This window comes from Coffea arabica, chromosome 6e (genome assembly GCF_036785885.1).
Source record: "Coffea arabica cultivar ET-39 chromosome 6e, Coffea Arabica ET-39 HiFi, whole genome shotgun sequence".
Lineage (NCBI taxonomy): Eukaryota > Viridiplantae > Streptophyta > Magnoliopsida > Gentianales > Rubiaceae > Coffea > Coffea arabica.
Window position 1 is genome coordinate 23,017,623 of NC_092321.1, and position 18,428 is coordinate 23,036,050.

The 18,428-nt window shown below is 33.4% G+C and overlaps 2 protein-coding genes and 1 long non-coding RNA gene across 3 annotated transcripts; 2 read left to right on the forward strand and 1 right to left on the reverse strand.

Moving 5' to 3' along the window:
- Positions 1-194: 194 nt before the first annotated feature.
- On the reverse strand, positions 195-9,454 carry LOC113696021 (actin-related protein 4-like). Its single transcript, XM_027215307.2, has 10 exons — positions 9,011-9,454; positions 8,867-8,927; positions 8,319-8,370; positions 3,539-3,605; positions 2,320-2,382; positions 2,159-2,221; positions 1,506-1,568; positions 1,138-1,202; positions 621-689; positions 195-531 (listed from the first exon to the last, which is right to left on the reverse strand). The coding sequence occupies exons 3-10, from the start codon at positions 8,345-8,347 to the stop codon at positions 486-488; spliced, it is 465 nt and encodes a 154-aa protein (XP_027071108.1). The 5' UTR covers positions 8,348-8,370; positions 8,867-8,927; positions 9,011-9,454; the 3' UTR covers positions 195-485.
- A 416-nt stretch (positions 9,455-9,870) lies between these two features.
- LOC140009799 (uncharacterized) lies at positions 9,871-10,831 on the forward strand. The gene is made up of 2 exons (XM_072056122.1): positions 9,871-10,764; positions 10,811-10,831. Exons 1-2 carry the CDS (start codon positions 9,871-9,873, stop codon positions 10,829-10,831), a joined length of 915 nt encoding a protein of 304 aa, XP_071912223.1.
- An 8-nt stretch (positions 10,832-10,839) lies between these two features.
- LOC113696025 (uncharacterized) lies at positions 10,840-11,294 on the forward strand. The gene is made up of 2 exons (XR_003449656.2): positions 10,840-10,918; positions 11,254-11,294. It is a non-coding gene; the product is annotated as an uncharacterized lncRNA (long non-coding RNA).
- The last annotated feature ends 7,134 nt before the right edge of the window (positions 11,295-18,428 follow it).

Genomic DNA, 18,428 nt, shown 5'->3' on the forward strand with positions numbered 1-18,428 from the left:
ATGGCAGTTTCTTAGACGTTGGAACCAGAGCATGACCATTAGTACATTTTTAGTTGTTGGGAGAAATAGGCTTTAGCTTTTTTCCAAGGCTGCACTTGCACCAAATCATTTCAGACTTTTATTAAATTTAACACGCAGAAATTTAATCCCTCTTTCACTAAGTACTCCTGGAAGACAGCAACAAATCACCCAAGTTTTAAAATGTCAGCGATCGTAAAATTCTTCACGGTGACTTAGATAGCAAGTCAATAATGTTGCTACACGAGCCTAGTACGGAGTATATTACAATCCCCAGTACGTAACGTAATTGTACAACATTAGCAACGATAGGTACAATACATATATAGTACATTGTTGTTTGGACTCCTATAGAGCAGGATATTAAAACCGAACAACCCATACCGTCAGCAAACTAATCGAAGTGAAGTCAGCTCCATGAATTTCTGTCTATCTAATGTGATAATTGACCGCACCAGTAAAGTTCCTTACGGGCATTTTCTTTGAACATAAGAAGCTCCATGTTCCTCGAACCTGTTAATCAAGAGACAAAAGACTTAATATGGGGAGAAAAAAGGAGAAAAGTTTGAGTATTGAGAGGTAGAGTGGATGCAAAAGCTTACTCAGATTTTGAAAACCACATTTGCTGAAAGGAACCAAGTGACGCCAATATACTCCCACCTATCCAAACACTGAATGCGACAAGTTAGTCAACGCTTGGTATGCTAACATGAATGCAAAGAAATATCCTCTTCAATCATAAAGCAGAAGCAATTTGGTCCAAACATGCAACTTCGGAGGAAGCACTGAGGCAAGGAATGCAGGAATGAAACAAAAGCATATCTGCCAGTTACCACCATGATTTACCCTCTCCATATGGCGAATTCCTAAGTGACACGTAACATCAATGCTGTAACCTAATGGCTTTTCTATTGAGCCACCTCCCAAAGAGATGCCGATTTATGTAAGAATTCACAATGTTCAACCAGAAAATTTGGTGCTTGAAGAAATGAAAATAACATGGGAAGGAAAGGACAACAGCAATCTACATCCACCCATCAACACAAGCAGAAGATAGAACACATTGATTTCCTTTTTTCATTTTTTTTAATTTTTTTCCCATCAAGCAAGTTAGTCTACCTGAATCTCCTTTCCGTTGCATTTCCACTTGCCAAAACTTTCACTCTAGCTGCTTGAGGAGATTCCTGCAAACGGTAGACCCAGACATAAGAAAAATCTCAAGCATTAACTAAAACCACTGGACAAACTTGAATTTTCACGTTGCAATAAGCTGTGTATTCTCTCAACATTAAGCATTTGATATCAGAAATAACCAGATAGCCGCATGTCTGATCTTTCTTCCTTCCCTTTCTTTCATCTTTTCCTTCATCACACAACTTTGGGCTTCTGAGTTTCCTTTTTATTTTCCCTCTCCTCTTTTAGGGAGAGTACCAGAACAAGGACTTCTTTTTCTTTTAAATACAGAAATCTGACTGAAAAAAACCTACCTCTAGCAAATCTTTCTCCAGACGTTCCTTTAACTGTTGCATGGATGCAGTGCCACCAGCAAGCTGTGTAAGGTTGAAATCAAATCAGATACTATATGATCCACTCTTCTAAGTACAAGATATGTTTCCTAAAGACAACACAAAAGGAAACTATGCAAATACGATGATCTGGGGGACAGAACAGAAACTTGAGTGGAAGTCATCATCTTTAAGAGTCATTGAGCTAAACAAGCTTAAAAAGAAGTTAGCAAAAGCTAAATATAACAGCAGGAATCCTTGATGTGCATCTGCACTGGAAAAAGGACAAAAAATAATATCCTGCTACTATAGGAATATCATCAGAGTGAAAAAGTAGAAATTAAGTGAGATGTCTGAGTTTGTGGAGAGGGGCAAATTTATTGGGACACAGCCAATTTATGCATAAATACTATGAAGATAATATATGGGAAGCTGGAAATCCAAGGAAAAAGGGGAACAGCTGCAACATGAAGCACTACATACAAGGTTTACCTCACTAAAATTGCAGAGATTTTAGCTAATCAACAGGGGAAAAAATAATTTACTGTCGACAGAAAAAAAAAAGTCTAGATAACAGCCTTATACATTTTGGTGTAATTAAGGTACTTATTCACATTGAAGGGTTGAAAATTTACCAGTATACTGCTGAAGAGTTCTCTCCTAATATCCACATCACACTTATTTATGCTCTCCAAGACCTGAAGAATTTTAGAAGGATATATTGTAAAAGTAAAAAGAGAATAATGGTAGCTAGATCCCCAGCTCATGGATAAAAGTGCAAAATGACAGGAATTACCATTTGTGGCAGGCCACGAACAGAAGAAACAGTCTCGGCAAAATTCTCCATACCAGGAATAGTCTGACAGATTAGATCATGTCAGTAAATGGAATTTCAAATCAAACCAAAAGCAATCAAGAGAATTCAAAATGCATCATATGTCAAAAAAACTCATCAGCATCATTTGTCAAAATCCATCATTTGTTTCTCTAGTTATTTGATAATTTGAACCAAGACAGTAGATTAGTTAATCTAAACTCATCAGTATAAAGGTCTCTAAAAGTAGCCCAAGCAATGAGGCATATGTTTAGGCAATTCCGGCCAGTGCTAAACAAGTCTAATATAGCAGCAAACCTCATCGCCTCTTGTCTTTATAAGCAAGATTTATTGGACAATGAATGTCCCAACAAATGATGAGAAAGACCTCCTAAAGGCCAGAGCAGGAAACTGCCACAAGCCCTTACTTAATTCTTTGCTAGATGTGCATTTTCAGACCATCTTCATTTTCCAATGGCAATTAATAAAGTCCTAAAAGCCTAGCCAAGAAAAGGATATCCATGTTGAGCCAAACAATTTGAGCTATGATTCTCCAACCGTGCATGGTTTACGAGATCTGCATACTTAAGAATATTCTAATGACGCTTAAATTTCAAAGCAGAGAAGAAAGGTAAAAGTTTAACCTGCATACGTTACGACAAGCTCCACATGTTCTGAGAACATGAAAATAACTAAATCCAATTGGAAGAACTTTTAAGGCTGAAAAATATAAAATTACAAATCTAACTATAAGCTTCAACTCTTAGGGCGGAGAATTGGTCAAACAAATTTATAATTTTTAACATGCATATCATTCAAGGATTAGATTATCTTAGTAAGCTCGTGCTGTGCAATATATATAAGTTCAGGATACTCTACTAATTTTATGTGATGTAGATACTTAAACTATTTGTCAAGTCAGTGAAAGACAAACATGATGAAAATCATAGGGGAGAAGGGAGAGTCGAGAGGTGAAGCATAATGCAAAGAAAAATACATTTTTTTCTTTCAATCTGGGATACATGTACGCTATACTTCCCCCTTGAGCAAAAGCACAAAAATCTCTTAATACTAAGCTCAAAATAATAGCACGTAAAAAAAAATACTCCAAAAGGCTTGCAGATTATGTAAACCTGAAGAGTCAAATTTGCACTCATGATTATAAATGGAAAAGCGGCATAGGAAAAAGTTTCAAAACCACCTGAGCCAAGGATGGGTTGAAAAGAATATCAGGTGCCTTGAATCTGTCGGCTCCAATTTCTATTGTCCTGGATTAATAAACAATGAACTTAGATGAAAAGGAAGTGCCAGTAAGAAAATAGAAGTACAGAGAAAGCTATGAGATGCGGTAAGACCTAGATTATCAATGGCCTTGTTATATATCACCCCAGGTAAATCATGAAAAAGTTAATGGAACAAGAACAACTCATTAAGATGTTGTCGCGCCCCATTTTTTGATAAATAAATAAATGATTTTAAAAAATGTATTTTTTGATTGGAAAATGAATTGTGATTTAAAAGAAAAATGGGTCTAAATGGGGGTTTGAGAATGCGACGATTTGACCCAAAATTATAGTTTAAAAAGGGTTTTAAAAAATTGGAGTCGCCACTTGGTAATGAGTTAAGGTGTACCAAGTCACCAAAAATGAATTTTTAAAGAAAAAATAGGAAAAAGTAGTAAGAAACCCCTTTTAAACGACTCCTAGTCCACGTAAACCAAAGAAAAAGGTTCGGGAGTCACATTTGACAAAGGGGAAGGCAAGGATAAAATCCAAGGCACCCCTTCGACCTAGCCAAGGCTAGTTGCGTGATTTAATCAAAGATTTTCTTGTTTTAACCAAAGAATTTATTACATTTGGATGTGCTACATGAATGCAAACCCTAGACCTAGGGGTATTGGGGGAAATTTCTCTTCAACGGTTGAGTGGTGCCAATCACATTAATTGTGAAGCCCAATAACAATCCTTTGAAGAAGTCACGAATAATGCGAGTGGGATGCAAATGAATGGAATGCATGTATGCAATGTGAGGACATGAGTTTGAAAAAGTAATAAAAGACAATAAATATGTAAATGAAAATGTGCACGTGAGTGGGTAAGGTACGGTATGTGAAATGATAACATGAAGTGCATGTGTGCAAGTGATGATAAAAGTGTTCGCGTGCAAGTGAAGAAACATAAAGGTGCACGTGTGCAAAATGGGAGGAAAAGTGTTCATGTGCAAGTGAAGGGATAAAAAGGTGTACGTGTGCAAATGGGAGGAAAAGTGAAAGTGTAATGATAGAGTGGACTTAGAATGCATGAGCCTAGGGAATTCATGCATATTGGGACGGGGAGACCTAAATCGTGACTCAATTTGCCCTTTTATAGAGGGAATACAAGCGTGCTAAGGCTTAGAAAAAGCCACACTCGTCTATATCCCATATTTAAGGGGACTCTCAAGCAAATGAACCCTATAACTAGCATGAAATGCAAAAATCCTAAAATGAGGGAAAAGGGGTTCGAGGAGCATGCTAAATGATAAAACTAAAAAGAATGCATGACATGTAATGAACATGCAAATATGTACTAACGAGGGGAAGTCCCTAAGGGTCTAGCGTTGGACTAGCCCATTCTATGAATTCCGACTAGCGTTGGACTAGCGGAAACGTACATTCATCCATCACATTCATTCAGGGATATGGAAAGCGAGTAGACATGTCAATCACATAGCACATAACACTTAACATGCATATCTAGATGCCAAAACCTAAGAAAGCGATTAAACATATAGCACATAGACATGCAAGACACATAAGGTAATTAAGGCCCTAACTATTACATTTGCTAGCTAGGCACATGTCTTCAACAGATCTTCATCGAATGCTCCTCCAAGCCCTATCTATTACAAACCAAGAGGTGTACACATACCCCATAAAGAATAACTTAAATAAAAAGCAAAAGTAAATGAAGTAAATGAAAGAAATTAAAGAAAGGCTAGGAAAGCAACGTAAGCATGCAATTCACACTTAGCACGTTGGATCACATAGGAGAAATGAAAATCAAGGAGATAGAGGTTACCTCCCTTGCAATTGGGTCTCAATGAAGTGAAATTATTCAATTACCCTCCAAAATAATAAAAAGGTCAATGCACCACTTTATTTAAGAAAAAATAAAAGAAATGTGCAAAACAAAGCTCACTTAGTCATAAAGTCCCTAAAGTCATAACTTAAGCGCAATTTAAACAAAGCATAGTAGTTAATTGAAGCAAACAAGCAATGAAGTTGCACAAATTAAAATTAACAAGGACCAAATTGATGAAATTCTCTAATTGATTGGGTCATAGTGAAATAAGGGGGAACTTGGGGGGTCAAAGTGCAATTTTTAGAATATATTTCATGCATGCTACGTAAATCTCTTTGTTTTGCTGGTTCCTTTCATCTGCAACATGCTAAACTTCTCAAATACAATCCTAATATGCAACTAACATCTCACCAATCAATCAAAGCCATCGGCATTAAACTAAAAACTAACACAGAATTCAACAAGCCAACAAATTATGATAAGATAATGTGAATTCCAGCAATCTTTCATGCAAACTCAAGAAGATTTCTGCAAACGGAAAGTGCAAGCTTGCTACATTTTTGCTTCTACAATTTTTACTGCAATGTTCATTCCAGAATTTTTCCTCTCTGCAGCGTTAAGCTCTCAGATGCAAGTTTCTTCAAACAAAAAAACAGCAACGACCCTCACTCAATCACCATGATACTATGTGTGAAAGGAAGATTCAGACCAAGGAAAAACATTGAAATTTCTGGTTCATTCCAAGTTATCTTAAATCAAGATTTGCTGCTGCAATTTCGTAAGCAATAGTACCATTTTCTCAGCTCAAACATCAGGAATCTAAGCAATGAAATGCACCATTTTGACCTCCAAATAAATAGCAAAGTGAAGCCACAGAAACACAATCCTTTAAACAAAACAGTTCTGAGGAGTCTTTCATGCAAAAACATGCAGCCATGTAAAGACTTAGACTTCTGCAACAAAAGAACGAAACATGCTTCCTTTTGTTTTCCAAGTTTGCTGCAATTTCCAGCAGCTACTCTATCCATTTCCTCATACAAACACATTCATCAAAACCAGAAATTATTGACCCAAATCAAAAGATGAGGTTTTGTCTGCAAGATTAAGATAACCAATCTGGTTTGATTGGTAACAAAAGAAAGAAAGGAAACTGCAGCAAAAATCTTCTTTCGACAACCAAGGACTAAGCAAAAATGCTGGTCTCTACTACTAAACTCCCAAACACTCTCACAACATCTCAGCTGAGCAACGGACAAATCAAGCATTTCAAACAACATGAAAACTTCAGCAAACGAAAGTGATGCCTGCTGCATTTTTGTTTCCTAATTCAAGCTTCCAATTCGAACACCCAACTTTTATTAGATATTTTCAACTCCAACATCACAGCTTTAAACTAAGCAAATTAACTACAAAACCACCCCAATCCAAACAAACAAAATCCAGACGGAAGCCATGCAAAATTCTGGAAAATATGTGTGCAAGAGTGATTCAGCAATCTGAAATGGTCCTAGACTTCTACCTCAAAACTTAGTTTAAAACCGAACCACAACCCAAAGCTGGAAACCTTCGGCAATTTTCCTCCGACCAAAACACTAACATATAAGATACCAACTCATTTCCCAAATTCCAGATTTATTGGTATTCAAACAAAAGCCATCATTCATATTGGAGCAAAACAGAATCAGTACACGGCAAAGAAATACGAGCAAACAACTAAAGAAGAGAGCTTTCAACTTTAAAAGGAAAATACGATACCTTAATCAAAGAATGGAGAAAGGGCTCGGATGATTCGGACAACCCTTCAAAGAAGCATCAATGAAGAAGCGATGGTGATAACGCAATTACCTCCTTCTGACCCTTTTCCTTTGCTCCGACGAACCAGAAATCTTTTCTTCCTTCCTTGCTCCTTGTGGTGGTTGAAACTTCTCAGCCTTTGTTACCCAAAACCTCCCCTTTTTCTGTTAAACCCCAGCTCCTTCTATCTCTCACGCTCTTCCTCTCTCTTGCTCACTCCAGATTTTCCAGCCGCCCCTTTTTCTAGCCGTAAAACCCTCAAAAATTTTCTCTCGGTTGTTTTCAATTTTCCCTTTCAGCCCTCACTTTCTTTGGTCTCTGCCTCTTCCCGTTTTCTCCCTCTACCGTCGCCCCCTTTGGTTCCGATTTTTCTCACTTTTTCTCCTTAGACTCCCTTTCTCTTAGCCCGTTAATGCTCTCCCCAAAACCTCCTTCAAAAGCTGCGTTTTTCTATCCCTTCCCCCCCCTTGCGGCTGTCCCCTCTTTTTCTATTTATACCAGAAACCCCCTCCTAAACCCTTAACAACTTCCTCTGTATTTGCAGCTAAGGAGCTGCCTCAAAGTTCCTTTGCAAGCTGCAAAAACGCAGCTTGCATGCACGAAGCTTTTTTTTTTTTTTTAATTTAATAAATACAGAATATAAATAATAATAATAACAAAATGACAAAACCATGTAATAATAATGAAAACAAATAAATAAATAAAAAAAAACAAACTAAACAAATAAAAATAACAAAAATGTCCATTTTTCAAATTTTCTTCATTTTTCCTTTTTTCCTTTTTTCTTTTCTTTTCTCAAAAGAACTTAATAAAAATAAACAAAATGCCAAAAGATTGAATTTAGAAGAAATAAAACATATTTTGTGGGCAATTTTCTTTTTTTTCTTCTCTTCTTTTTATTTTCATTTTCATTCATTTTTCAAGAAATTCTATGCTAAAAACTTAAAAATAAAAATAAAACTAGAAACTAAAAATAAAAATCAAATAAAACTAAAATGATAAAACTAAAAATGTAATTACACCAAAATTTGGTGTCTACAGATGTGTCACTTACAGATTCTAAAAATGTCTGTATCCTGTAAAAAACTTTCAAGATAGAAACAAGGCTTTAATTACAAAACTTACTGTCCATCAGGAAGCTCATAAGATGTCATTGGTATGTTCGAGTATGAACTATCTGAAAAGAACAAAAGACCAAGATTATTTGTAAGTGTTTTTGTTATTGCACTACAATTAACATGATGAAACCACTATAAATAGGAGCACATCTTACATGATCAACTAATTATAATGCATTAGCAAGATTCCTGAACAAAGATAGGAAGGAAGTCGGCAGTGGGTCTGCCGGATTAAATAATAAAGCAAAAGATTATGGCATGTGCTAAAGAGAAGCATTAGGCTTTTTGTTGGATCATGACGACTTGTAATACAGGAATGTTTAAGTTTGCTCTATCCCTGCCAAATTTTCACAAGTGATATTATTGGTAGCTGCCCTTGTTCATGTAGACTTTCTAAGTGCTCAGACTTGGCTCTTACTGTGTCCAGGCTCTCCCCTGAAAAATAGTATGTACACTTTCTATACTCTTCTATCCTAGGTTATATATATTCCCAATAATGAGTCAATAAATGCAAGATCAAATGAAGTTCAAACAATGCACCAAAGCAGTACTAACCATCATATGGAGTATCAGGAGCTCGACATACACATTCTTTGATATCACTAGCAATTACTCTCTGTTAAAAGAAAGTCACAATTAGTAGCAGAAGAAAAAAGGGTACAAGTACAGAATAAATGTAGATTTTGGTCCGTCAGTAACCTGGCAATAGAGTTTGTAACTCTCAGTTGTATTTGGAAAATCAAGATCTACTGTCTGTATGACTCAATGAACAATCCATACAATGTAATAAGAACCACAAGCATAGTAATCAGTAAAATCAGTACAATATTAAGCCTTCAGAGAAAAGAAAGTAGAAAGTAATTACATTAGCTTCAGTTTACAACCTTGTTTAGTATTTACTTTAACAGCATTGCCTATGAAATACATGAGCTTGTAAAATAGTAAATATCTGTAATCACTTGATTCCACACTGGAAATGTCAAAAATATAACCAGTAAGCTTTTCCATTGTTTAAGCTTTTAAGAAGACTTGCTATTTAACATCATAAGCGTAGGTTAAAGGTACAGCCACCGCATGCTTGCACTTCATACACCTGTTAAAACTAAAATAAAGGCCACATTTGTGGAGCTTTTTAGAGATAAAAATAAAGCAGATCGTTCACTGGAGACCAGATTAGCATTTTGCAAGGCTGTACAATGAAATTGTCGAAGATATTATCTCCTATGATTATGGGAGATATTATCTTCCATAATTATCTCCCATGATTATGAGAGATATTACCTCCCATGATTATGGGATTTTATTGCTTATGATCAATCAGGTTTGAATAGATAGGATATGAGTTGATTATGTAATCCCTAAAATCATGGTTCTATTACCTTAAGTGGTGGCAGAACTATGATAGGGTTGTCCTATAAATGCCTACCTTGTAAGCATATTTAGGTGTGGGAAAATAAAGAAAAGTAGAGTTTTTTGTTCATTTTTCTTTTCTTTTAAAGTTTACATGGTATCAGAGCTCCGGCTCTGTACCAATCCCTGCCATGAACTACCGAGCAGCCATGACTGGATCGACTGCTCACACAAGAGAAGACTCATCCTCATCTTCAGTAGTTATCCAAACTACAGATTACTCCGCTTCAAATTCTTCTTCCCTACAAATAACCGTTCATAAATTAAATGGTTCCAATTATCTGGAATGGGCTCAATCCGTAAAACTGGCTATCGATGGCAGAGGTAAACTCGGCCACCTTACTGGAGAAATTCAACAACCAGCTGCTGAAGATCCCAATTTGAAGAGATGGCATTCAAAGAACTCTCTAGTTATCGCTTGGTTGATAAACTCTATGGAACCAGCGATAGGAAAGCCACACTTATTTCTGCCCACAGCCAAGGATGTGTGGGACGCTGTCCGGGATATGTATTCCGATATAGAGAATTCGTCTCAAATTTTCAATCTCAAGACGAAATTGTGGAAATCAAGACAAGAAGATAGAGATGTTACAACCTACTACAATCAGATGGTAACTTTATGGCAGGAATTGGATCTTTGTTATGAGGATGAATGGGACTGCAGTGCAGACAGTGTTCGATACAAGAAACGGGAGGAGAACGACAGAGTCTATGTCTTCTTGGCCGGACTAAATCAAGAACTTGATGAGGTGCGAGGTCGTATTTTGGACAGGAAGCCTCTCCTCTCCATTCGTGAAGTATTTTCTGAGGTCAGAAGAGAAGAATCAAGGCGTAAGGTGATGCTAAAGTCCAAGGCAGAGGATGAAGTTGAGACTTCAGCATTGGTTTCTAAGGGGACAGATTTGGACGGAGATAAAAGAAGGAAGCCTTGGTGTGAACACTGTAAAAAGTCGTGGCACACAAAGGACACGTGCTGGAAATTACATGGGAAACCATCGAATTTCAAGAAGAAAAATGGAGGTGATAGCAAGGTGTTGCAGACTGTGAATGAGGATTCTCAAAAGCAACAAATTGACTCTGAGACACCAGCCTTCACAAAGGAACAATTAAGCCAACTATACAAACTCTTTAAGTCTCCACAATTTTCAGTCACTGAGCCAAAAAGCTTCACTCCTTTCTGTTCTTTTGCTAAAAATGGTAATCCTTTTACTGTTGCTCTTTCATGTAAAACATCAAATGCATCTTGTCCACGAATTGTATGGGTTATTGATTCTGGGGCCACTGACCATATGACTAGTTTGTCACAATTATTTTCTACCTACAGTCCATGTGCAGGCAATAAAAGGGTCAAGGTTGCTGACGGATCATTATCCGTCATAGCTGGCATAGGTTCCGTTGTCATCTCTCCTACTCTAACACTTCATAGAGTTCTTCATGTTCCAAAGTTATCATGCAATTTGCTGTCCATAAGTAAATTAACTAGGGATCTCATGTGTCGGATTAATTTTTTCCCCTCTTTTTGTGAGTTTCAGGAACTGACCACGGGGAGGATGATTGGATGTGCTAGAGAAAATGGGGGACTTTACTTCCTTGAAGATGGATCAAATATGACAACACCAATCAAAAACACATGTTACGAGTCTGTCTCTTTTACTAGTAACAAAGAGATTATGTTATGGCACTTTAGACTAGGACATCCTAGTTTTTATTACATGAAATACTTATTTCCAGATTTGTTTAAGAATAAAGATTCATCTTCCTTTCAATGTGAAATCTGCGAATTGGCTAAACATCATCGGTCTACATTTTCTATACATCCTTATCAACCCTCAAAACCGTTTTTTCTATTACATACTGATGTTTGGGGTCCCTCTAGAATTTCAACTTCATCTGGAAAAAAATGGTTTGTTACATTCATCGATGATCACACAAGAGTTTGTTGGGTGTATTTGTTAAGAGAGAAATCAGAGGTTGCAAGTGTGTTTCAAAAATTCTACAGCATGGTTTTGACACAATTTCAAGAAAAAATCAAAATTGTTCGGAGTGACAATGGAAAAGAATATTTCAATAAAATTTTGGGAAGTTTTTTTCTTGAAAAAGGGATTGTGCATCAAAGCTCCTGCAATGATACCCCACAACAGAATGGGGTAGCTGAAAGAAAAAATAAACATATTTTAGAAGTGGCGAGGGCATTACTTTTTTTCAAGAAATGTTCCTAAATATCTATGGGGCGAAGCAATTTTAACTGCTATATATCTCATAAACAGAATGCCCTCAAGAACCTTGAATTTCCAAACTCCTCTGAATTTTTTCAAAACAATTTATCCCATGTCTCGATTAGCATATGAAGTCTCATTAAAGGTGTTTGGGTGCATAGCCTTTGTTCACAATCATGAACAAGGTCGAAGTAAGTTAGACCCTCGAGCAAGAAAATGCATTTTTGTTGGATATGCACCCACGCAAAAGGGGTATAAATGCTTTGACCCCATTTCGAAAAAAATGTTTGTAACCATGGATGTAACATTCTTTGAAAATAAACCTTTCTTTGGAGATCCTCTTCAGGGGGGGACTCGGTATGTAGAAGAACCTGTAGAAGATGATGATGTTTTTCGTATTGAAAATCAAATTTCTGATCAAAATTTTGTTGATAGGAGAATTGATTTTTCTGATTTTTTAGAAGAATCTACAGCACAATTTCCTCAACAAGAATCTTTTCAAGATAATAATCCTGAAAAATCAAATGACACTCTTCAATTTGCCCGTCAAAAGGATTTTGAAAAACGTGAAAAAATTGATCAGGGATTAGAAGAGGATCTCTTGTCTTTAGTGCCAATAACAGAGTCGAATTCTCTTAGTGAAAGAGATGGGAATGTAACTGAAAAAACCTTGACAACCTACGTCAGGAAAAATCATCGAGGAAAAGATAAAGCTCCCCCTTCTCTTCACAACAAGGAATCCGAACCTAGGGCAGTTTTTGATGTTTTTGAGTCATCAAATAAAGTTTCCTCTGATTCAAAGATTGCTGATCTGGATCTTCCTATTGCATTTCGAAAGAGAGTGCGTTCTTGTACCAAACACCCTATGACTAACTATGTCTCTTATGAAAAGTTATCCCCTACCTTCTTGACATTTACTTCACAACTTTCTTCTGTGGAAATTCCAAAGAATGTACAGGAAGCATTACAAGTTCCAGAGTGGAGAAAGGCTATTGAAGAAGAGATGTATGCTCTTGAGAAGAATCAAACATGGGAAGTAACAAACCTGCCACAAGGGAAAAAGACGGTAGGGTGTAAATGGGTCTTTACCATCAAGTATAATTCCGATGGGACATTGGAACGGTACAAAGCTCGATTGGTGGCTAAAGGGTTTACTCAAACCTACGGGATCGATTATCTTGAAACTTTTGCTCCAGTGGCAAAATTAAACACTATTAGGGTGCTTCTCTCAATAGCAGTAAACCTTGATTGGCCACTCCAACAACTTGATGTCAAGAATGCATTTTTAAATGGTGATCTGGAGGAAGAGGTGTACATGGATTCTCCCCCTGGATTTGAAGGGAAGTTTCAGTCTAGAGTTTGCAAGCTAAAAAAATCGTTATATGGTCTCAAACAATCTCCTAGGGCCTGGCTTGAAAAATTTACTAGGTCGGTAAAGGATCAAGGCTATATCCAAGCTCAAAGTGATCACACCATGTTTGTTAAACACTCCAAGGACGGGAAGATAGCAGTACTCATTGTGTACGTGGATGATATCATCCTCACAGGAGATGACTTAATTGAGATGGAACGGCTGAAGAAAAGTCTTGCTTCTAGCTTTGAAATCAAAGATTTGGGAACACTACGATATTTCTTAGGGATGGAGGTAGCTTGGTCCAAGAAGGGCATCGTTGTGTCCCAACGCAAGTATGTTTTGGATCTTTTAAAGGAAACAGGGATGAGTGGATGTCGACCTGCAGACACTCCTATGGTCCGTTTGGATTGAGTGTTTTTGCACCTGTTTTTGAAAAATTGTTTTTCACATTCCAAATGCTACAGTAAATGTGTATTTCAAAAACAATTTCAAAAACACCATATCCAAACAATATATAAAAAACAACTCCAAATATATTTCAATTATGTATATTTAATTTGTATATTTTAATAAGTATATTTCAATTTGTATATTTTAATTATGTATTTTAATATGTATATTTCAATTATATTTTAATATATTTTAATATGTATATTTCAATTATGTATTTTAATATGTATATTTCAATTATGTATATTATATATATTATATTAATATAAATATATTTATTTCAATTATGTATAATATTATATATATTATATCAATTGAAATAAATATTATATATTTATATAAATACATTTATTTATATATATATTTATAAATATATTTATTCAATTTTGTTTTATAATATATATTAATATGTCTATTTCAATTATGTATATTATACATAAATTATATTAATAATAATGTATATTATATATATTATACATTTCTAATATTATATATTTATACATACATATTATAAATATTTTATTTTATTTATAATATATTTTTATATATTCATAATATATTTACATAAATATTATATGTTATATAAATTATATATAACATAATATATAATCTATTATACATTTATATAAATGTAAATTTATACATAATATATAAATATTTATGTATATTTATATATACATTTATATTATGTATAATATATAATATAATACATTTATACATTTATACATTTATATTAATATACATAATATTAATTTTACATTTATACATAATATTAATACAATTATACATTTATATTAATTATATTAATACATTTGTACATAATATTAATATATTTATAATATATTAATTTATACATTTATATAGTATTCATTTATAATTTATACATTTTTAATAATATACACTTATACATTTAAATATACATTTATATTATGTATTATATATAATATAATACATTTATACATTTATATTAATATACATAATTTTAATTTTACATTTATACATAGTATCAATACATATATACATTTATATTAATTATATAAATACATTTCTACATAATATTAATATATATTTATAATATATTAATTTATACATTTATAATTTATACATTTATAATAATATATACTTATAATTTATAATATATTTATAATATTCATTTATAATTTATACATTTATAATAATATACACTTATACATTTATAAATATATTTATATTATGTATTATATATAATATAATACATTTATATATTTTTATATGAATATATAAATATATTTATTTATAAATATCTATAAATGTATTATAAATGCATAAATGCATATTTATATAAAAATATAAAAATTATAATTTATAATTTATACATTTATATAATATTCATTTATAATTTATACATTTATAATAATATACATTTATACATTTGTAAATATAAATGTATTATAAATGCATAAATGTATATTTATATCAAAATATAAAAATTATAATATTCTAAAAATATTCAAAAATATGTTTCAAAAATACCTCTAAAAATAATCCAAAAAAATCTACAGTAAAAGTTTTTCATATAGTTTTTGAAAAACAACCCAAAAAACAACTAATCCAAACGGACTTGTTTTTCAGATTCAAAATGCTACAGTGATGTTTTTGAAAACAAGATGAAATATTGATACCCAACACTAATTAAAACATGATGGACGGTGAACTAAAATGTCTTAGTGGCAGACACAATTCTAGGTAAATTTCCAATGGAGTTTAGGCTAAAGTAAATTCGTAAAATGCATAAATCAGGAAATTGAGTCAGAGCCTTACTTGTTCAAGGTGTGAAGATGAAAGATTATCCATTTTCAGAAACAGGCGCCTTAGGGTAAAGCCCTTCGCTATCACTGAACCCACCCTGGTGGTCACTTTTGTCTAAGCTTCCACCACCGTTACTCCCAGCACCTCCCTCCCGACAGCTCCATCGCAAGAAAACGTAATCGGCCTCTCTGAAATCATCAATAGGACTCCACTTGAGGTAAGGCTTAAATTTTTTCCGTTTTCTTTAATATGCCTGTATATATATGTCACCGGTGCTTCGAAATATTAATTCTTTTTGCAAGCTTTAAGTCGATATACTTGTTATTGAGCTCTGCAATCGGAAAATCATTATGTTGAATTAGAATTTTGTCTACTACTAGGTTATCTTGTTGCATTTTCACTGGATTTTGAAAATATACTGCTTGATTTCGTCGGCATTATGAACAATATACTGGAAATCTTGACCTTGACACAATTGAGATGCATATCATCCTTATATGGTAGAGATTTTACTTCACTTTTGTGTGGTTCATATGGAGCAGACTCGAAAGGTGTTCTATCAAATGTTTGATTAATCTTTTCTTTTCTAAGATACTAACCGAATTCATTACCGTTTTCGAATTTGAAATTGGTTGCGGAATGAATTCGGTTATGGCCAATTTGAAATTGAAAACGGTTTAGATTTCTATAAGTCGAATAACCGAATTCATTGCATCGAATTACCGATTTTGCACCGAATGCACACCCCTATTGAGGATAAGAAGAGCAATTCTTGCATAACAGATTTACAAAGTTCTTTTATTTTCCACTAAATTGCTAATTTCCAAATGTGTAGAAGTTAAATTTGGGGATTTTAACTTTTTATACCCTGGATGCTGAATTTCTTTCGAAATGAGAATTTGTTGCCTGAGAGCGAGCTAGAATATTCCGCTGAGGGAGCTAGAATGAAGTTGCTAAACCTTATAGAGGGATACCTGTTGGAAAATTCTGTTACTCTCTGCAACTCTGCTCATTTAGTTTTCCTTTATTGTGCAGAGAATAGGACTATATGCTGCACTTCACTGTATAAGGTCTTGTGTCTGGTGAGATAAGAGCCCTAATAAGACTAGATCTAATGACAAAAGTGAAATCTCGCACCATTTGGAGGATTTTTCTTAACAGGCTGTTGATGAGACCTGGGCTTTTGAATCATGACATCACTGAAATATATTTTCTTTTCCTAAATGAAAGAATGTCTAAATTAGGCTCACAATTCTTACTGAATAAACATATTGTTGGTTTTTCCAAGCTGATATATCCACGCAACGCCCTATTTTGGAATTCCTAAAATGATACATTCTGATGTGTTGTGCTGATTCTTGATGAATAAAGTATCAAGTGGTTATTTTGCCTGTCATATGTTTAACTCCGCTTGACCTGATTGGAATTATGACTCGTCTGGAAATTTAGGATTATAAATGAATTCAAGTACCATTTTGCTACTGAACTACTATGAGCCATCTGAACTTCAACTTCTATTTGTTTTTTGGTGGTGCAAACAAGTGTAGAGTTCCCTTTTCTCCTTCTAATATTAGATCAATAGCTGCCCTGCCTTCATTAACATGACAGAAGAAATCCATACAAAAATCTACAGTAACATGACAGATAGGGGTGAGCAGATCCGGTTCGTACCGAATTCATAACCGATTTCAAATTCAATTCGGTAATTTGAAATCGGGTATTTGGTAATTCGGTTCCAATTCGGTGAATACCGAATTCACCGAATTCTAATATGGTATAAAATAGGTAATGAGATTATGAATTTGGTAATAACCGATTTCGAATTCAAAATTCGGTAATTGAAATCGGGTACCGCATTACAGCATTCGAATACCAAATTGATATATAAAATTATATAATATATAGATAAATGCTATTTAGTATTAGTATATACTACTAATACTTTATTATATTATATAGGTAAATGTTATTAATAATAATTACTATATGGTATTATTATCATATCATGTACTTATAATACTAATAATATATAATGATGTACAATATATTTATATTATTTTAGTATTTATTAATTGTTATATGACTACAATAATGCATAGTAATACATTACAATATAAGATAACTATAATACTTATTATTTTATACATGAGTAACATGGCTAGAATTAGATAATAATTAATACATATATGTATAATACTAAATATTAAACAATAAACATAATTAGTAATTAGAATTTAGATATTGGTAATTTGATACATCATTCATGTTTGAATTATTGAATATTTGAATGCGTAATCTATAACTTGCAAGTATTAGTGTACTCTAAATTTACATTACATATTCACAAATCTTAAGGCTTTAAGTATAGATAAGACAACTAAGCAGTGTAAGTGAATGTACATGAATTGCAAATCAATGTATTAGTGTATTGACTTTCACAATAACATATGTAAATAAATAAGTTTAATTTTGATTTGAAATAAATTAAAAGTTTGTAACTAACATAACTTATCACTAATCATTGTAATTTGTAAGTTTGTAACTAATATTACTTATTATTAATCATTGTAAATTATAAATTCATAAATTATTACTAACCATTGTACAGTCTAAGGTTTATTATAGTTTAAATTAATCACTTTTTATGTGTTCCTTAAATCATAGACTAAGGATTGTAGGTATAAGTGATCAAATAAGTTAAAAGTTCATATTATCTATTTACTAATCTTAAAGTTTTAAGTATAGACAAAATAACTAAGCAGTGTAAGTGAATACATGTGAGTTGCAAATCCAGTAATTAAGTTTTATTTTGATTTGAAATAAATTATAAGTTTGTAACTAATGTAACTTATCACTAATCATTGATTCATTGTAATTTGTAAGTTTGTAACTAATATTA

Excerpts from the sequence above, each read along its gene's own strand:
- LOC113696021 (XM_027215307.2), bottom strand. The coding sequence starts at position 8,347 with ATGACATCTTATGAGCTTCCTGATGGACA. Across the intron at positions 1,203-1,505 it reads TGGAGAAAGATTTGCTAGAG|GAATCTCCTCAAGCAGCTAG; the intron begins GTAGGTTTTTTT and ends TACCGTTTGCAG. Across the intron at positions 690-1,137 it reads GCAACGGAAAGGAGATTCAG|TGTTTGGATAGGTGGGAGTA; the intron begins GTAGACTAACTT and ends TGTCGCATTCAG.
- LOC140009799 (XM_072056122.1), top strand. The coding sequence starts at position 9,871 with ATGACTGGATCGACTGCTCACACAAGAGAAGACTCATCCTCATCTTCA. Across the intron at positions 10,765-10,810 it reads ATAGCAAGGTGTTGCAGACT|CCTTCACAAAGGAACAATTA; the intron begins GTGAATGAGGAT and ends CTGAGACACCAG.